This window comes from Somniosus microcephalus, chromosome 19, assembly GCF_052327205.1.
Source record: "Somniosus microcephalus isolate GS21.2 chromosome 19, FLI_Smic_1.0, whole genome shotgun sequence".
Classification (NCBI taxonomy): domain Eukaryota; kingdom Metazoa; phylum Chordata; class Chondrichthyes; order Squaliformes; family Somniosidae; genus Somniosus; species Somniosus microcephalus.
This window is the reverse complement of record NC_141005.1, coordinates 68345909-68360004: the sequence shown is the minus strand read 5'-3', so window position 1 is coordinate 68360004 and position 14096 is coordinate 68345909. Positions and strand designations below refer to the sequence as shown.

The window sequence follows — 14096 nt, the reverse complement described above, 5'->3', positions numbered from 1 at the left end:
TATTTCCAGCATTTACTGTTATTATTTCAGATTTCCAGCATCCGCAGTATTTTGCTTTTGTATTAGTTTCTCTCTTGTCTTGTCATGTCTCAGTTGAGTCAGCATATGCAGTCTGGCTGTACTCCACCAACTCTATCTACCTTATCAATTCCTTTAATCATCTTAAACACCTCAATAAGATCACCCGTTAATTATCTGGTCATTGCCACATTGCTGTTAGTGGGATCTTGCTGTGTACAAATGGCTGCTGCGTTTCCTACGTTACAACAGTGACTACACCAGAAAAGTACTCCATTGGCTGCAAAGCGCTTCGGGACGTCCTGAGTCACGAAGGGTATTGCATAAATACAAGTGCTTACTTCCTCCTCCTTTACTCTCCGCCTTCCAACTCTCCGCCTCTCAGAAAACACCGAGTGCCTCCATCGTGCGCTCATGTTGGCAGGTGATCTCTGGCAGTCCAATCGAATTGCTCGCTCGGCTGCTGCGGGTCAGGTGGACTCCCAGCGTCCAATCAAATTGCTCGCTGGCGGCTGCGGGTCAGCTGGTTTCCAGTGGTCCAATCGCGCTCCTCCCTGTTGGTTTGCGGTCACGTGTGCCCGCCAGTCCAATAGGCACGATCGTTAGCCATTCCGGGTGATCTGAGTAAGATGGCGGCCGCGCCGACTTTGCCTCAGTGCGCAACCGGGCCTGAAGTGATCCGCGGGCAGGTGTTCGACACCGGGCCTCGATACACCAACCTCAGCTACATCGGGGAGGGAGCTTATGGCATGGTTTGGTGAGTGCGGCATCGGCATCGGGCGATGGGGGAGGGCCGCATCCCGCAGAGGGAATGGAAGGGGGCGGGAGAGGAGGCCGAAATTTGGGATGGGGAGGGGGTAACAGATACAGCGAAAGAGGCCGGGGATCCGCGGGGAGGGAGATGAAGCAAAGGAAGGTGTGTGGATTTGGCGCGGGGGGTGGGAGGTTGTGGAGGGATAAGATGCTTGAGAGGAGATCAGGGCGTTGGGTAGGGTTGCAGAGAGCGATGCAGGGGATTTGGAGGGCAAGAGAGAAGACTGGGGTTGGAGGAGGGGGAAGAGGTGCAGGAGAGGAAGGATGGAGAAAAGGCAGTCAAAAATACAAGCGAGGAGTTGAGAGCTGCATGATGGAAGGTGGGGACTTTAGGGAAGGAGGGGGGAAGAGATGGAGTGAGAGAAGTACAGGAGTGAGAAGAGAGAGAAGTACAGGAGAGAGAAGAGAGAGAAGTACAGGAGAGAGAAGAGAGAGAAGTACAGGAGAGAGAAGAGAGAGAAGTACAGGAGAGAGAAGAGAGAGAAGTACAGGAGAGAGGAGAGAGAGAAGTACAGGAGAGAGGAGAGAGAGAAGTACAGGAGAGAGGAGAGAGAGAAGTACAGGAGAGAGGAGAGAGAGAAGTACAGGAGAGAGGAGAGAGAGAAGTACAGGAGAGAGGAGAGAGAGAAGTACAGGAGAGAGGAGAGAGAGAAGTACAGGAGAGAGGAGAGAGAGAAGTACAGGAGAGAGGAGAGAGAGAAGTACAGGAGAGAGGAGAGAGAGAAGTACAGGAGAGAGGAGAGAGAGAAGTACAGGAGAGAGGAGAGAGAGAAGTACAGGAGAGAGGAGAGAGAGAAGTACAGGAGAGAGGAGAGAGAGAAGTACAGGAGAGAGGAGAGAGAGAAGTACAGGAGAGAGGAGAGAGAGAAGTACAGGAGAGAGGAGAGAGAGAAGTACAGGAGAGAGGAGAGAGAGAAGTACAGGAGAGAGGAGAGAGAGAAGTACAGGAGAGAGGAGAGAGAGAAGTACAGGAGAGAGGAGAGAGAGAAGTACAGGAGAGAGGAGAGAGAGAAGTACAGGAGAGAGGAGAGAGAGAAGTACAGGAGAGAGGAGAGAGAGAAGTACAGGAGAGAGGAGAGAGAGAAGTACAGGAGAGAGGAGAGAGAGAAGTACAGGAGAGAGGAGAGAGAGAAGTACAGGAGAGAGGAGAGAGAGAAGTACAGGAGAGAGGAGAGAGAGAAGTACAGGAGAGAGGAGAGAGAGAAGTACAGGAGAGAGGAGAGAGAGAAGTACAGGAGAGAGGAGAGAGAGAAGTACAGGAGAGAGGAGAGAGAGAAGTACAGGAGAGAGGAGAGAGAGAAGTACAGGAGAGAGGAGAGAGAGAAGTACAGGAGAGAGGAGAGAGAGAAGTACAGGAGAGAGGAGAGAGAGAAGTACAGGAGAGAGGAGAGAGAGAAGTACAGGAGAGAGGAGAGAGAGAAGTACAGGAGAGAGGAGAGAGAGAAGTACAGGAGAGAGAGAGAGAGAGAGAAGTACAGGAGAGAGAGAGAGAGAGAGAAGTACAGGAGAGAGAGAGAGAGAGAGAGAGAAGTACAGGAGGGAGAGAGGAGAGAGAGAAGTACAGGAGGGAGAGAGGAGAGAGAGAAGTACAGGAGGGAGAGAGGAGAGAGAGAAGTACAGGAGAGAGGAGAGAGAGAAGTACAGGAGAGAGGAGAGAGAGAAGTACAGGAGAGAGGAGAGAGAGAAGTACAGGAGAGAGGGGAGAGAGAAGTACAGGAGAGAGGAGAGAGAGAAGTACAGGAGAGAGGAGAGAGAGAAGTACAGGAGAGAGGAGAGAGAGAAGTACAGGAGAGAGGAGAGAGAGAAGTACAGGAGAGAGGAGAGAGAGAAGTACAGGAGAGAGGAGAGAGAGAGAAGTACAGGAGAGAGAGAGAGAGAGAGAAGTACAGGAGAGAGAGAGAGAGAGAGAAGTACAGGAGAGAGAGAGAGAGAGAGAAGTACAGGAGAGAGAGAGAGAGAGAGAAGTACAGGAGAGAGAGAGAGAGAGAGAAGTACAGGAGAGAGAGAGAGAGAGAGAGAAGTACAGGAGAGAGAGAGAGAAGTACAGGAGAGAGAGAGAGAGAGAAGTACAGGAGAGAGAGAGAGAGAGAAGTACAGGAGAGAGAGAGAGAGAGAAGTACAGGAGAGAGAAGTACAGGAGAGAGAGAGAAGTACAGGAGAGAGAGAGAGAGAGAGAAGTACAGGAGAGAGAGAGAGAGAGAGAAGTACAGGAGAGAGAGAGAGAGAGAGAAGTACAGGAGAGAGAGAGAGAGAGAGAAGTACAGGAGAGAGAGAGAGAAGTACAGGAGAGAGAAGTACAGGAGAGAGAGAGAAGTACAGGAGAGAGAGAGAGAGAGAGAAGTACAGGAGAGAGAGAGAGAAGTACAGGAGAGAGAAGAGAGAGAAGTACAGGAGAGAGAAGTACAGGAGAGAGAGAGAAGTACAGGAGAGAGAGAGAGAGAGAGAGAAGTACAGGAGAGAGAGAGAGAAGTACAGGAGAGAGAAGAGAGAGAAGTACAGGAGAGAGGAGAGAGAGAAGTACAGGAGAGAGGAGAGAGAGAAGTACAGGAGAGAGGAGAGAGAGAAGTACAGGAGAGAGGAGAGAGAGAAGTACAGGAGAGAGGAGAGAGAGAAGTACAGGAGAGAGGAGAGAGAGAAGTACAGGAGAGAGGAGAGAGAGAAGTACAGGAGAGAGGAGAGAGAGAAGTACAGGAGAGAGGAGAGAGAGAAGTACAGGAGAGAGGAGAGAGAGAAGTACAGGAGAGAGGAGAGAGAGAAGTACAGGAGAGAGGAGAGAGAGAAGTACAGGAGAGAGGAGAGAGAGAAGTACAGGAGAGAGGAGAGAGAGAAGTACAGGAGAGAGGAGAGAGAGAAGTACAGGAGAGAGGAGAGAGAGAAGTACAGGAGAGAGGAGAGAGAGAAGTACAGGAGAGAGGAGAGAGAGAAGTACAGGAGAGAGGAGAGAGAGAAGTACAGGAGAGAGGAGAGAGAGAAGTACAGGAGAGAGAGAGAAGTACAGGAGAGAGAGAGAGAGAAGTACAGGAGAGAGAGAGAGAGAAGTACAGGAGAGAGGAGAGAGAGAAGTACAGGAGAGAGAGAGAAGTACAGGAGAGAGAGAGAGAAGTACAGGAGAGAGAGAGAGAGAAGTACAGGAGAGAGAGAAGTACAGGAGAGAGAGAGAGAGAGAAGTACAGGAGAGAGAGAGAGAGAGAGAGAGAGAGAAGTACAGGAGAGAGAGAGAGAGAGAAGTACAGGAGAGAGAGAGAGAGAGAAGTACAGGAGAGAGAGAGAGAGAGAAGTACAGGAGAGAGAGAGAGAGAGAAGTACAGGAGAGAGGAGAGAGAGAAGTACAGGAGAGAGGAGAGAGAGAAGTACAGGAGAGAGGAGAGAGAGAAGTACAGGAGAGAGGAGAGAGAGAAGTACAGGAGAGAGAGAGAAGTACAGGAGAGAGAGAGAGAGAAGTACAGGAGAGAGAGAGAGAGAAGTACAGGAGAGAGGAGAGAGAGAAGTACAGGAGAGAGAGAGAGAAGTACAGGAGAGAGAGAGAGAAGTACAGGAGAGAGAGAGAGAGAAGTACAGGAGAGAGAGAAGTACAGGAGAGAGAGAGAGAGAGAAGTACAGGAGAGAGAGAGAGAGAGAGAGAGAGAGAAGTACAGGAGAGAGAGAGAGAGAGAAGTACAGGAGAGAGAGAGAGAGAGAAGTACAGGAGAGAGAGAGAGAGAGAAGTACAGGAGAGAGAGAGAGAGAGAAGTACAGGAGAGAGAGAGAGAGAGAGAGAAGTACAGGAGAGAGAGAGAAGTACAGGAGAGAGAAGTACAGGAGAGAGAGAGAGAGAGAAGTACAGGAGAGAGAGAAGTACAGGAGAGAGAGAGAAGTACAGGAGAGAGAGAGAAGTACAGGAGAGAGAGAGAAGTACAGGAGAGAGAGAGAAGTACAGGAGAGAGAGAGAAGTACAGGAGAGAGAGAGAGAAGTACAGGAGAGAGAGAGAGAAGTACAGGAGAGAGAGAGAGAGAGAAGTACAGGAGAGAGAGAGAGAGAAGTACAGGAGAGAGAAGTACAGGAGAGAGAGAGAAGTACAGGAGAGAGAGAGAGAGAGAGAAGTACAGGAGAGAGAGAGAGAGAGAGAAGTACAGGAGAGAGAGAGAGAGAGAGAAGTACAGGAGAGAGAGAGAGAGAAGTACAGGAGAGAGAGAGAGAGAAGTACAGGAGAGAGAGAGAGAGAGAAGTACAGGAGAGAGAGAGAGAGAGAAGTACAGGAGAGAGAGAGAGAGAGAAGTACAGGAGAGAGAGAGAAGTACAGGAGAGAGAAGTACAGGAGAGAGAGAGAGAGAGAAGTACAGGAGAGAGAGAAGTACAGGAGAGAGAGAAGTACAGGAGAGAGAGAAGTACAGGAGAGAGAGAGAAGTACAGGAGAGAGAGAGAAGTACAGGAGAGAGAGAGAAGTACAGGAGAGAGAGAGAAGTACAGGAGAGAGAGAGAGAAGTACAGGAGAGAGAGAGAGAGAGAAGTACAGGAGAGAGAGAGAGAAGTACAGGAGAGAGAGAGAGAGAGAAGTACAGGAGAGAGAGAGAGAGAAGTACAGGAGAGAGAAGTACAGGAGAGAGAGAGAGAAGTACAGGAGAGAGAGAGAAGTACAGGAGAGAGAAGTACAGGAGAGAGAGAGAGAGAGAGAAGTACAGGAGAGAGAGAGAGAAGTACAGGAGAGAGAGAGAGAAGTACAGGAGAGAGAGAGAGAAGTACAGGAGAGAGAGAGAGAAGTACAGGAGAGAGAGAGAGAGAAGTACAGGAGAGAGAGAGAGAGAAGTACAGGAGAGAGAGAGAAGTACAGGAGAGAGAGAGAAGTACAGGAGAGAGAGAGAAGTACAGGAGAGAGAGAGAAGTACAGGAGAGAGAGAGAGAGAAGTACAGGAGAGAGAGAGAGAAGTACAGGAGAGAGAGAGAAGTACAGGAGAGAGAGAGAAGTACAGGAGAGAGAGAGAAGTACAGGAGAGAGAGAGAAGTACAGGAGAGAGAGAGAAGTACAGGAGAGAGAGAGAAGTACAGGAGAGAGAGAGAAGTACAGGAGAGAGAGAGAAGTACAGGAGAGAGAAGTACAGGAGAGAGAGAGAGAGAAGTACAGGAGAGAGAGAGAAGTACAGGAGAGAGAGAGAAGTACAGGAGAGAGAGAGAAGTACAGGAGAGAGAGAGAGAGAGAAGTACAGGAGAGAGAGAGAAGTACAGGAGAGAGAGAGAGAAGTACAGGAGAGAGAGAGAGAGAAGTACAGGAGAGAGAGAGAGAGAGAAGTACAGGAGAGAGAGAGAGAGAGAAGTACAGGAGAGAGAGAGAAGTACAGGAGAGAGAGAGAAGTACAGGAGAGAGAAGTACAGGAGAGAGAGAGAAGTACAGGAGAGAGAGAGAAGTACAGGAGAGAGAGAGAAGTACAGGAGAGAGAGAGAAGTACAGGAGAGAGAAGTACAGGAGAGAGAGAGAAGTACAGGAGAGAGAAGTACAGGAGAGAGAGAGAGAGAAGTACAGGAGAGAGAGAGAAGTACAGGAGAGAGAGAGAGAGAAGTACAGGAGAGAGAGAGAGAGAAGTACAGGAGAGAGAGAGAAGTACAGGAGAGAGAGAGAAGTACAGGAGAGAGAGAGAGAAGTACAGGAGAGAGAGAGAGAGAGAAGTACAGGAGAGAGAGAGAGAGAAGTACAGGAGAGAGAGAGAGAGAGAGAGAAGTACAGGGGAGAGAGAGAGAGAGAGAAGTACAGGAGAGAGAGAGAGAAGTACAGGAGAGAGAGAGAGAGAGAAGTACAGAGAGAGAGAGAGAAGTACAGGAGAGAGAGAGAGAGAGAGAGAGAGAAGTACAGGAGAGAGAGAGAGAGAGAAGTACAGGAGAGAGAGAGAGAGAAGTACAGGAGAGAGAGAGAGAGAGAAGTACAGAGAGAGAGAGAGAAGTACAGAGAGAGAGAGAGAGAAGTACAGGAGAGAGAGAGAAGTACAGGAGAGAGAGAGAAGTACAGGAGAGAGAGAGAAGTACAGGAGAGAGAGAGAAGTACAGGAGAGAGAAGTACAGGAGAGAGAGAGAAGTACAGGAGAGAGAAGTACAGGAGAGAGAAGTACAGGAGAGAGAAGTACAGGAGAGAGAAGTACAGGAGAGAGAAGTACAGGAGAGAGAAGTACAGGAGAGAGAGGTACAGGAGAGAGAGAGAGAAGTACAGGAGAGAGAGAGAAGTACAGGAGAGAGAGAGAGAGAAGTACAGGAGAGAGAGAGAGAGAAGTACAGGAGAGAGAGAGAGAAGTACAGGAGAGAGAGAGAGAAGTACAGGAGAGAGAGAGAGAGAGAAGTACAGAGAGAGAGAGAGAGAAGTACAGAGAGAGAGAGAAGTACAGAGAGAGAGAGAGAGAGAAGTACAGGAGAGAGAGAGAAGTACAGGAGAGAGAGAGAAGTACAGGAGAGAGAGAGAAGTACAGGAGAGAGAGAGAAGTACAGGAGAGAGAGAGAGAAGTACAGGAGAGAGAGAGAGAAGTACAGGAGAGAGAGAGAGAAGTACAGGAGAGAGAGAGAGAGAAGTACAGGAGAGAGAGAGAGAAGTACAGGAGAGAGAGAGAGAAGTACAGGAGAGAGAGAGAGAAGTACAGGAGAGAGAGAGAGAGAGGTACAGGAGAGAGAGAGAGAAGTACAGGAGAGAGAGAGAGAAGTACAGGAGAGAGAGAGAGAGAGAGAAGTACAGGAGAGAGAGAGAGAAGTACAGGAGAGAGAGAGAGAAGTACAGGAGAGAGAGAGAGAAGTACAGGAGAGAGAGAGAGAAGTACAGGAGAGAGAGAGAGAAGTACAGGAGAGAGAGAGAGAAGTACAGGAGAGAGAGAGAGAAGTACAGGAGAGAGAGAGAGAGAGGTACAGGAGAGAGAGAGAGAGAAGTACAGGAGAGAGAGAGAGAAGTACAGGAGAGAGAGAGAGAAGTACAGGAGAGAGAGAGAGAAGTACAGGAGAGAGAGAGAGAGAGAAGTACAGGAGAGAGAGAGAAGTACAGGAGAGAGGAGAGAGAGAAGTACAGGAGAGAGGAGAGAGAGGAGTACAGGAGAGAGGAGAGAGAGAAGTACAGGAGAGAGAGAGAGAAGTACAGGAGAGAGAGAGAGAGAAGTACAGGAGAGAGAGAGAGAGAAGTACAGGAGAGAGAAGTACAGGAGAGAGAGAGAAGTACAGGAGAGAGAGAAAAGTACAGGAGAGAGGTGAGAGAGAAGTACGAGAGAGAGAGAGAGAGAGAAGTACAGGAGAGAGAGAGAGAGAAGTACAGGAGAGAGAGAGAAGTACAGGAGAGAGGGAGAGAGAAGTACAGGAGAGAGAAGTACAGGAGAGAGAGAGAAGTACAGGAGAGAGAGAGAGAAGTACAGGAGAGAGAGAAGTACAGGAGAGAGAGAAAAGTACAGGAGAGAGGAGAGAGAGAAGTACAGGAGAGAGGAGAGAGAGAAGTACAGGAGAGGAGAGAGAGAAGTGTACAGGAGAGAGAGAGAGAGAGAAGTACAGGAGAGAGAGTGTTTAAAATTAATACTGAATGTACCCAACGATGTTCAACGACTGTTTAAATTAATATTGTTTAAACTAATATTGTATGTACCCAACGAAGGTCAAAATTGTTTGACACCTACAGAATGTTGGAAAACTGTACTTTTTGTTATGTAAGCTTTGGCAATATGGTTCCTTGTAAACTTTCATGCCAATAAAGCATTTGAATTGAATTGAGAGAAGAGATAGAGAGAGAGAAGTACAGGAGAGAGAGAGAGAGAGAGAGAAGTGCAGGAGAGAGAGAGAGAGAAGTACAGGGGAGAGAGAGAGAGAGAGAAGTACAGGAGAGAGAGAGAGAGAGAGAGAGAGAAGTACAGGAGAGAGAGAGAGAGAGAGAGAAGTACAGGAGAGAGAGAGAGAGAGAGAGAGAAGTACAGGAGAGAGAGATAGAGAGAGAGAAGTACAGGAGAGAGAGATAGAGAGAGAGAAGTACAGGAGAGAGAGATAGAGAGAGAGAAGTACAGGAGAGAGAGATAGAGAGAGAGAAGTACAGGAGAGAGAGAGAGAGAGAGACCAGATTTCAAGGAATTGGATGATCTGTCAAAATTGAGATTAGTCCTAGGAGAAGGAGACAGACCATACCTTGGGGCCAAATATGTAACAACATGTCACAACCTGAGGACTGTTTAAAATTAAGACTGTTTAAAATTAATATTGAACATACCAAATGAAGTACAAAGACTGTTTAAAATTAATATTGTTTAAAAGTAATATTGTATGTACCCAACAAATGTCAAATCGATTGACACCTACAGAATGTTGGAAAACTGTACCTTTTTGCTATGTAAGCTTTGGCAATATGGTTCTCTGTAAACTTTCATGCCAATAAAGCATTTTAATTGGAATTGGAATTGGAATTGGAGAGAGAGAAGTACAGGAGAGAGGGAGAGAGAGAAGTACAGGAGAGAGAGAGAGAAGTACAGGAGAGAGAGAGAAGTACAGGAGAGAGAGAGAGAGAGAAGTACAGGAGAGAGAGAGAAGTACAGGAGAGAGAGAGAGAGTTGGAAAACTGTACCTTTTTGCTATGTAAGCTTTGGCAATATGGTTCTCTGTAAACTTTCATGCCAATAAAGCATTTGAACTGAACTGAACTGAACTGAGAGAGAGAAGTACAGGAGAGAGAGAGAGAAGTACAGGAGAGAGAGAGAGAAGTACAGGAGAGAGAGAGAGAAGTACAGGAGAGAGAGAGAGAAGTACAGGAGAGAGAGAGAAGTACAGGAGAGAGAGAGAGAAGTACAGGAGAGAGAGAGGTACAGGAGAGAGAAGTACAGGAGAGAGAGAGAAGTACAGGAGAGAGAGAGAAGTACAGGAGAGAGAGAGAGAAGTACAGGAGAGAGAGAGAGAAGTACAGGAGAGAGAGAGAGAAGTACAGGAGAGAGAGAGAGAAGTACAGGAGAGCGAGAGAGAAGTACAGGAGAGAGAGAGAGAGAGAGGTACAGGAGAGAGAGAGAGAAGTACAGGAGAGAGCGAGAGAGAAGTACAGGAGAGAGAGAGAGAGAGGTACAGGAGAGAGAGAGAGAAGTACAGGAGAGAGAGAGAGAGAAGTACAGGAGACTATTACAGCATCAGGGAGCTTCAGCATAGCAGTGAATGCACTAAAAGAAAAAGCCCGAAGAGCCCTATATGCAATAAAAAGAAAATTCTACAACATCCAAATCCCAATCAAAATCTGGCTCAAAATATTTGACAGCATAATCCTGCCCATTGCACTGTACGGTAGTGAAGTATGGGGCCCGCTAAATCACCAAAGCTACACTAAATGGGAAAAACATACAATAGAAGCCCTACATGCAGAATTCTGCCGAAGCATCCTTCGCACCCAAAGGAAAACGCCAACAAATGCATGCAGAGCCGAACTAGGCAGATACCCACTGATAATAAACATCCAAAAACGAGCACTAAACTTCCTAAATCACCTCAAATCTAGCTCCCCAGGCACCCTTCATTTCAAAGCCTTTCAGACCCAAGAGCTAAACCCAGAAAAGAGTCCCCTGAGTCAGCTGCTACGGAAACTAAGTACTCAGCCGGACCCTGACCAGCCCCAGACCAACACAGCCGCCCAAACACCAATCCGAGTGAACCAAATCATTAAAAAATGCAAAGAAACCTACCTGGAACATTGGAACAAAATAACCGAAAGCCAAAGCAGATTAGAATGTTACCGGGCCCTAAAAAGAGAATATAAACTGGCAGACTACCTCACGACCATCAGAGACACAAAACAGAGACAGACCCTCACCAGGTACAGACTAAGCGACCACCAACTGGAAATTGAAAAAGGCAGATACAAGAAATCCTGGCAGCCTAGAGAGAATAGAATATGCGATCAATGTCTGGCTGGCGAGGTTGAAACAGAAATGCATTTCCTCCTAAAATGCGAAAAATTCAACACATCAAGAAACATATTATTCAACAAGCTAAGCCAAACAACCCCAGATTTCAAGGAATTGGATGATCTGTCAAAATTGAGATTAGTCCTAGGAGAAGGAGACAGACCATACCTTGGGGCCAAATATGTAACAACATGTCACAACCTGAGGACTGTTTAAAATTAAGACTGTTTAAAATTAATATTGAACGTACCAAATGAAGTACAAAGACTGTTTAAAATTAATATTGTTTAAAAGTAATATTGTATGTACCCAACAAATGTCAAATCGATTGACACCTACAGAATGTTGGAAAACTGTACCTTTTTGCTATGTAAGCTTTGGCAATATGGTTCTCTGTAAACTTTCATGCCAATAAAGCATTTTAATTGGAATTGGAATTGGAATTGGAGAGAAGTACAGGAGAGAGAGAGAGAGAAGTACAGGAGAGAGAGAGAGAGAAGTACAGGAGAGAGAGAGAGAGAAGTACAGGAGAGAGAGAGAGAGAAGTACAGGAGAGAGAGAGAGAGAAGTACAGGAGAGAGAGAGAGAGAAGTACAGGAGAGAGAGAGAGAGAAGTACAGGAGAGAGAGAGAGAAGTACAGGAGAGAGAGAGAGAGAAGTACAGGAGAGAGAGAGAGAGAAGTACAGGAGAGAGAGAGAGAGAAGTACAGGAGAGAGAGAGAGAGAAGTACAGGAGAGAGAGAGAGAGAGAGAAGTACAGGAGAGAGAGAGAGAGAAGTACAGGAGAGAGAGAGAGAGAAGTACAGGAGAGAGAGAGAGAGAGAGAAGTACAGGAGAGAGAGAGAGAGAAGTACAGGAGAGAGAGAGAAGTACAGGAGAGAGAGAGAGAAGTACAGGAGAGAGAGAGAGAAGTACAGGAGAGAGAGAGAGAAGTACAGGAGAGAGAGAGAGAAGTACAGGAGAGAGAGAGAGAAGTACAGGAGAGAGAGAGAGAAGTACAGGAGAGAGAGAGAGAAGTACAGGAGAGAGAGAGAGAAGTACAGGAGAGAGAGAGAGAAGTACAGGAGAGAGAGAGAGAAGTACAGGAGAGAGAGAGAGAAGTACAGGAGAGAGAGAGAGAAGTACAGGAGAGAGAGAGAGAAGTACAGGAGAGAGAGAGAGAAGTACAGGAGAGAGAGAGAGAAGTACAGGAGAGAGAGAGAAGTACAGGAGAGAGAGAGAGAAGTACAGGAGAGAGAGAGAGAAGTACAGGAGAGAGAGAGAGAAGTACAGGAGAGAGAGAGAGAAGTACAGGAGAGAGAGAGAGAAGTACAGGAGAGAGAGAGAGAAGTACAGGAGAGAGAGAGAGAGAAGTACAGGAGAGAGAGAGAGAAGTACAGGAGAGAGAGAGAGAGAAGTACAGGAGAGAGAGAGAGAGAGAAGTACAGGAGAGAGAGAGAGAGAAGTACAGGAGAGAGAGAGAGAGAAGTACAGGAGAGAGAGAGAGAGAAGTACAGGAGAGAGAGAGAGAAGTACAGGAGAGAGAGAGAGAAGTACAGGGGAGAGAGAGAAGTACAGGAGAGAGAAGTACAGGGGAGAGAGAGAGAGAAGTACAGGGGAGAGAGAGAGAGAAGTACAGGGGAGAGAGAGAGAGAAGTACAGGGGAGAGAGAGAGAAGTACAGGAGAGAGAGAGAGAGAGAGAGAGAAGTACAGGAGAGAGAGAAGAGATAGAGAGAGAGAAGTACAGGATAGAGAGAAGAGATAGAGAGAGAGAGAAGTACAGGATAGAGAGAAGAGATAGAGAGAGAGAGAAGTACAGGAGAGAGAGAGAGATAGAGAGAGAGAGAAGTACAGGATAGAGAGAAGAGATAGAGAGAGAGAGAAGTACAGGATAGAGAGAAGAGATAGGAGAGAGAGAGAGGAAGTACAGGAGAGAGAGAGAGAAGAGAGAGAGACAGGTAGAGAGAAGAGAGAGAGAGAAGTACAGGAGAGAGAGTGAGAGAGAGAGAAGTACAGGAGAGAGAGAGAGAAGTACAGGAGAGAGAGAGAGAAGTACAGGAGAGAGAGAGAGAAGTACAGGAGAGAGAGAGAAGTACAGGAGAGAGAGAGAGAAGTACAGGAGAGAGAGAGAGAAGTACAGGAGAGAGAGAGAGAAGTACAGGAGAGAGAGAGAGAGAAGTACAGGAGAGAGAGAGAGAAGTACAGGAGAGAGAGAGAGAAGTACAGGAGAGAGAGAGAGAAGTACAGGAGAGAGAGAGAGAAGTACAGGAGAGAGAGAGAGAAGTACAGGAGAGAGAGAGAGAAGTACAGGAGAGAGAGAGAGAAGTACAGGAGAGAGAGAGAGAAGTACAGGAGAGAGAGAGAGAAGTACAGGAGGGAGAGAGAGAAGTACAGGAGAGAGAGAGAGAAGTACAGGAGAGAGAGAGAGAGAAGTACAGGAGAGAGAGAGAGAGAAGTACAGGAAGAGAGAGAGAGAAGTACAGGAGAGAGAGAGAGAGAAGTACAGGAGAGAGAGAGAGAGAAGTACAGGAGAGAGAGAGAGAAGTACAGGGGGAGAGAGAGAAAGAGAAGTACAGGAGAGAGAAGTACAGGGGAGAGAGAGAGAGAAGTACAGGGGAGAGAGAGAGAAGTACAGGGGAGAGAGAGAGAGAAGTACAGGGGAGAGAGAGAGAGAAGTACAGGGGAGAGAGAGAGAAGTACAGGGGAGAGAGAGAGAGAAGTACAGGAGAGAGAGAGAGAGAGAGAGAGAGAGAGAAGTACAGGAGAGAGAGAAGAGATAGAGAGAGAGAAGTACAGGAGAGAGAGAAGAGATAGAGAGAGAGAGAAGTACAGGATAGAGAGAAGAGATAGAGAGAGAGAAGTACAGGAGAGAGAGAGAGAGAGAGAGAAGTACAGGATAGAGAGAAGAGATAGAGAGAGAGAAGTACAGGAGAGAGAGAGAGAAGTACAGGAGAGAGAGAAGAGATAGAGAGAGAGAGAAGTACAGGATAGAGAGAAGAGATAGAGAGAGAGAAGTACAGGAGAGAGAGAGAGAAGAGATAGAGAGAAGTACAGGAGAGAGAGAGAGAAGAGATAGAGAGAAGTACAGGAGAGAGAGAGAAGAGAGAGAGAGAGAAGTACAGGAGAGAGGTTCAGGTATTTGGGAGAGGAAAATATGGAGTTCCAGGAGTAGACTTTGGGGAGGTTAAAGGCAGAAGAGGAGTGTAGGCACTTGGGAGTAGCAGGAATATATATATATATATTGTATTATATTTATTATATATATATATATATATATATATATGTATATATAGACGAGGATGTGGGGCGAAGCTGTGGATTTATAGGGGTAGGGAAAGTGGAGATTATGTGGATCATGATGCAGGGTGTGAGGCTGTAAGTACAGTAGTTAAATTGAGTGGGTCCTGATGATTAGTTCTGAAGTCTGTTCATT

General features: G+C 47.0%; 1 protein-coding gene across 1 annotated transcript in view; it reads left to right on the top strand.

Moving 5' to 3' along the window:
• The first annotated feature begins 602 nt into the window (after positions 1 to 602).
• Positions 603 to 14096, top strand: part of mapk1 (mitogen-activated protein kinase 1) — a 112077-nt gene continuing 98583 nt past the window's right edge. The window contains exon 1 of the mRNA XM_085961991.1: positions 603 to 775. Coding sequence (XP_085818117.1) covers positions 648 to 775 — 128 coding nt within the window. The 5' untranslated portion in view covers positions 603 to 647. The remainder of the gene's footprint in view (positions 776 to 14096) is intronic.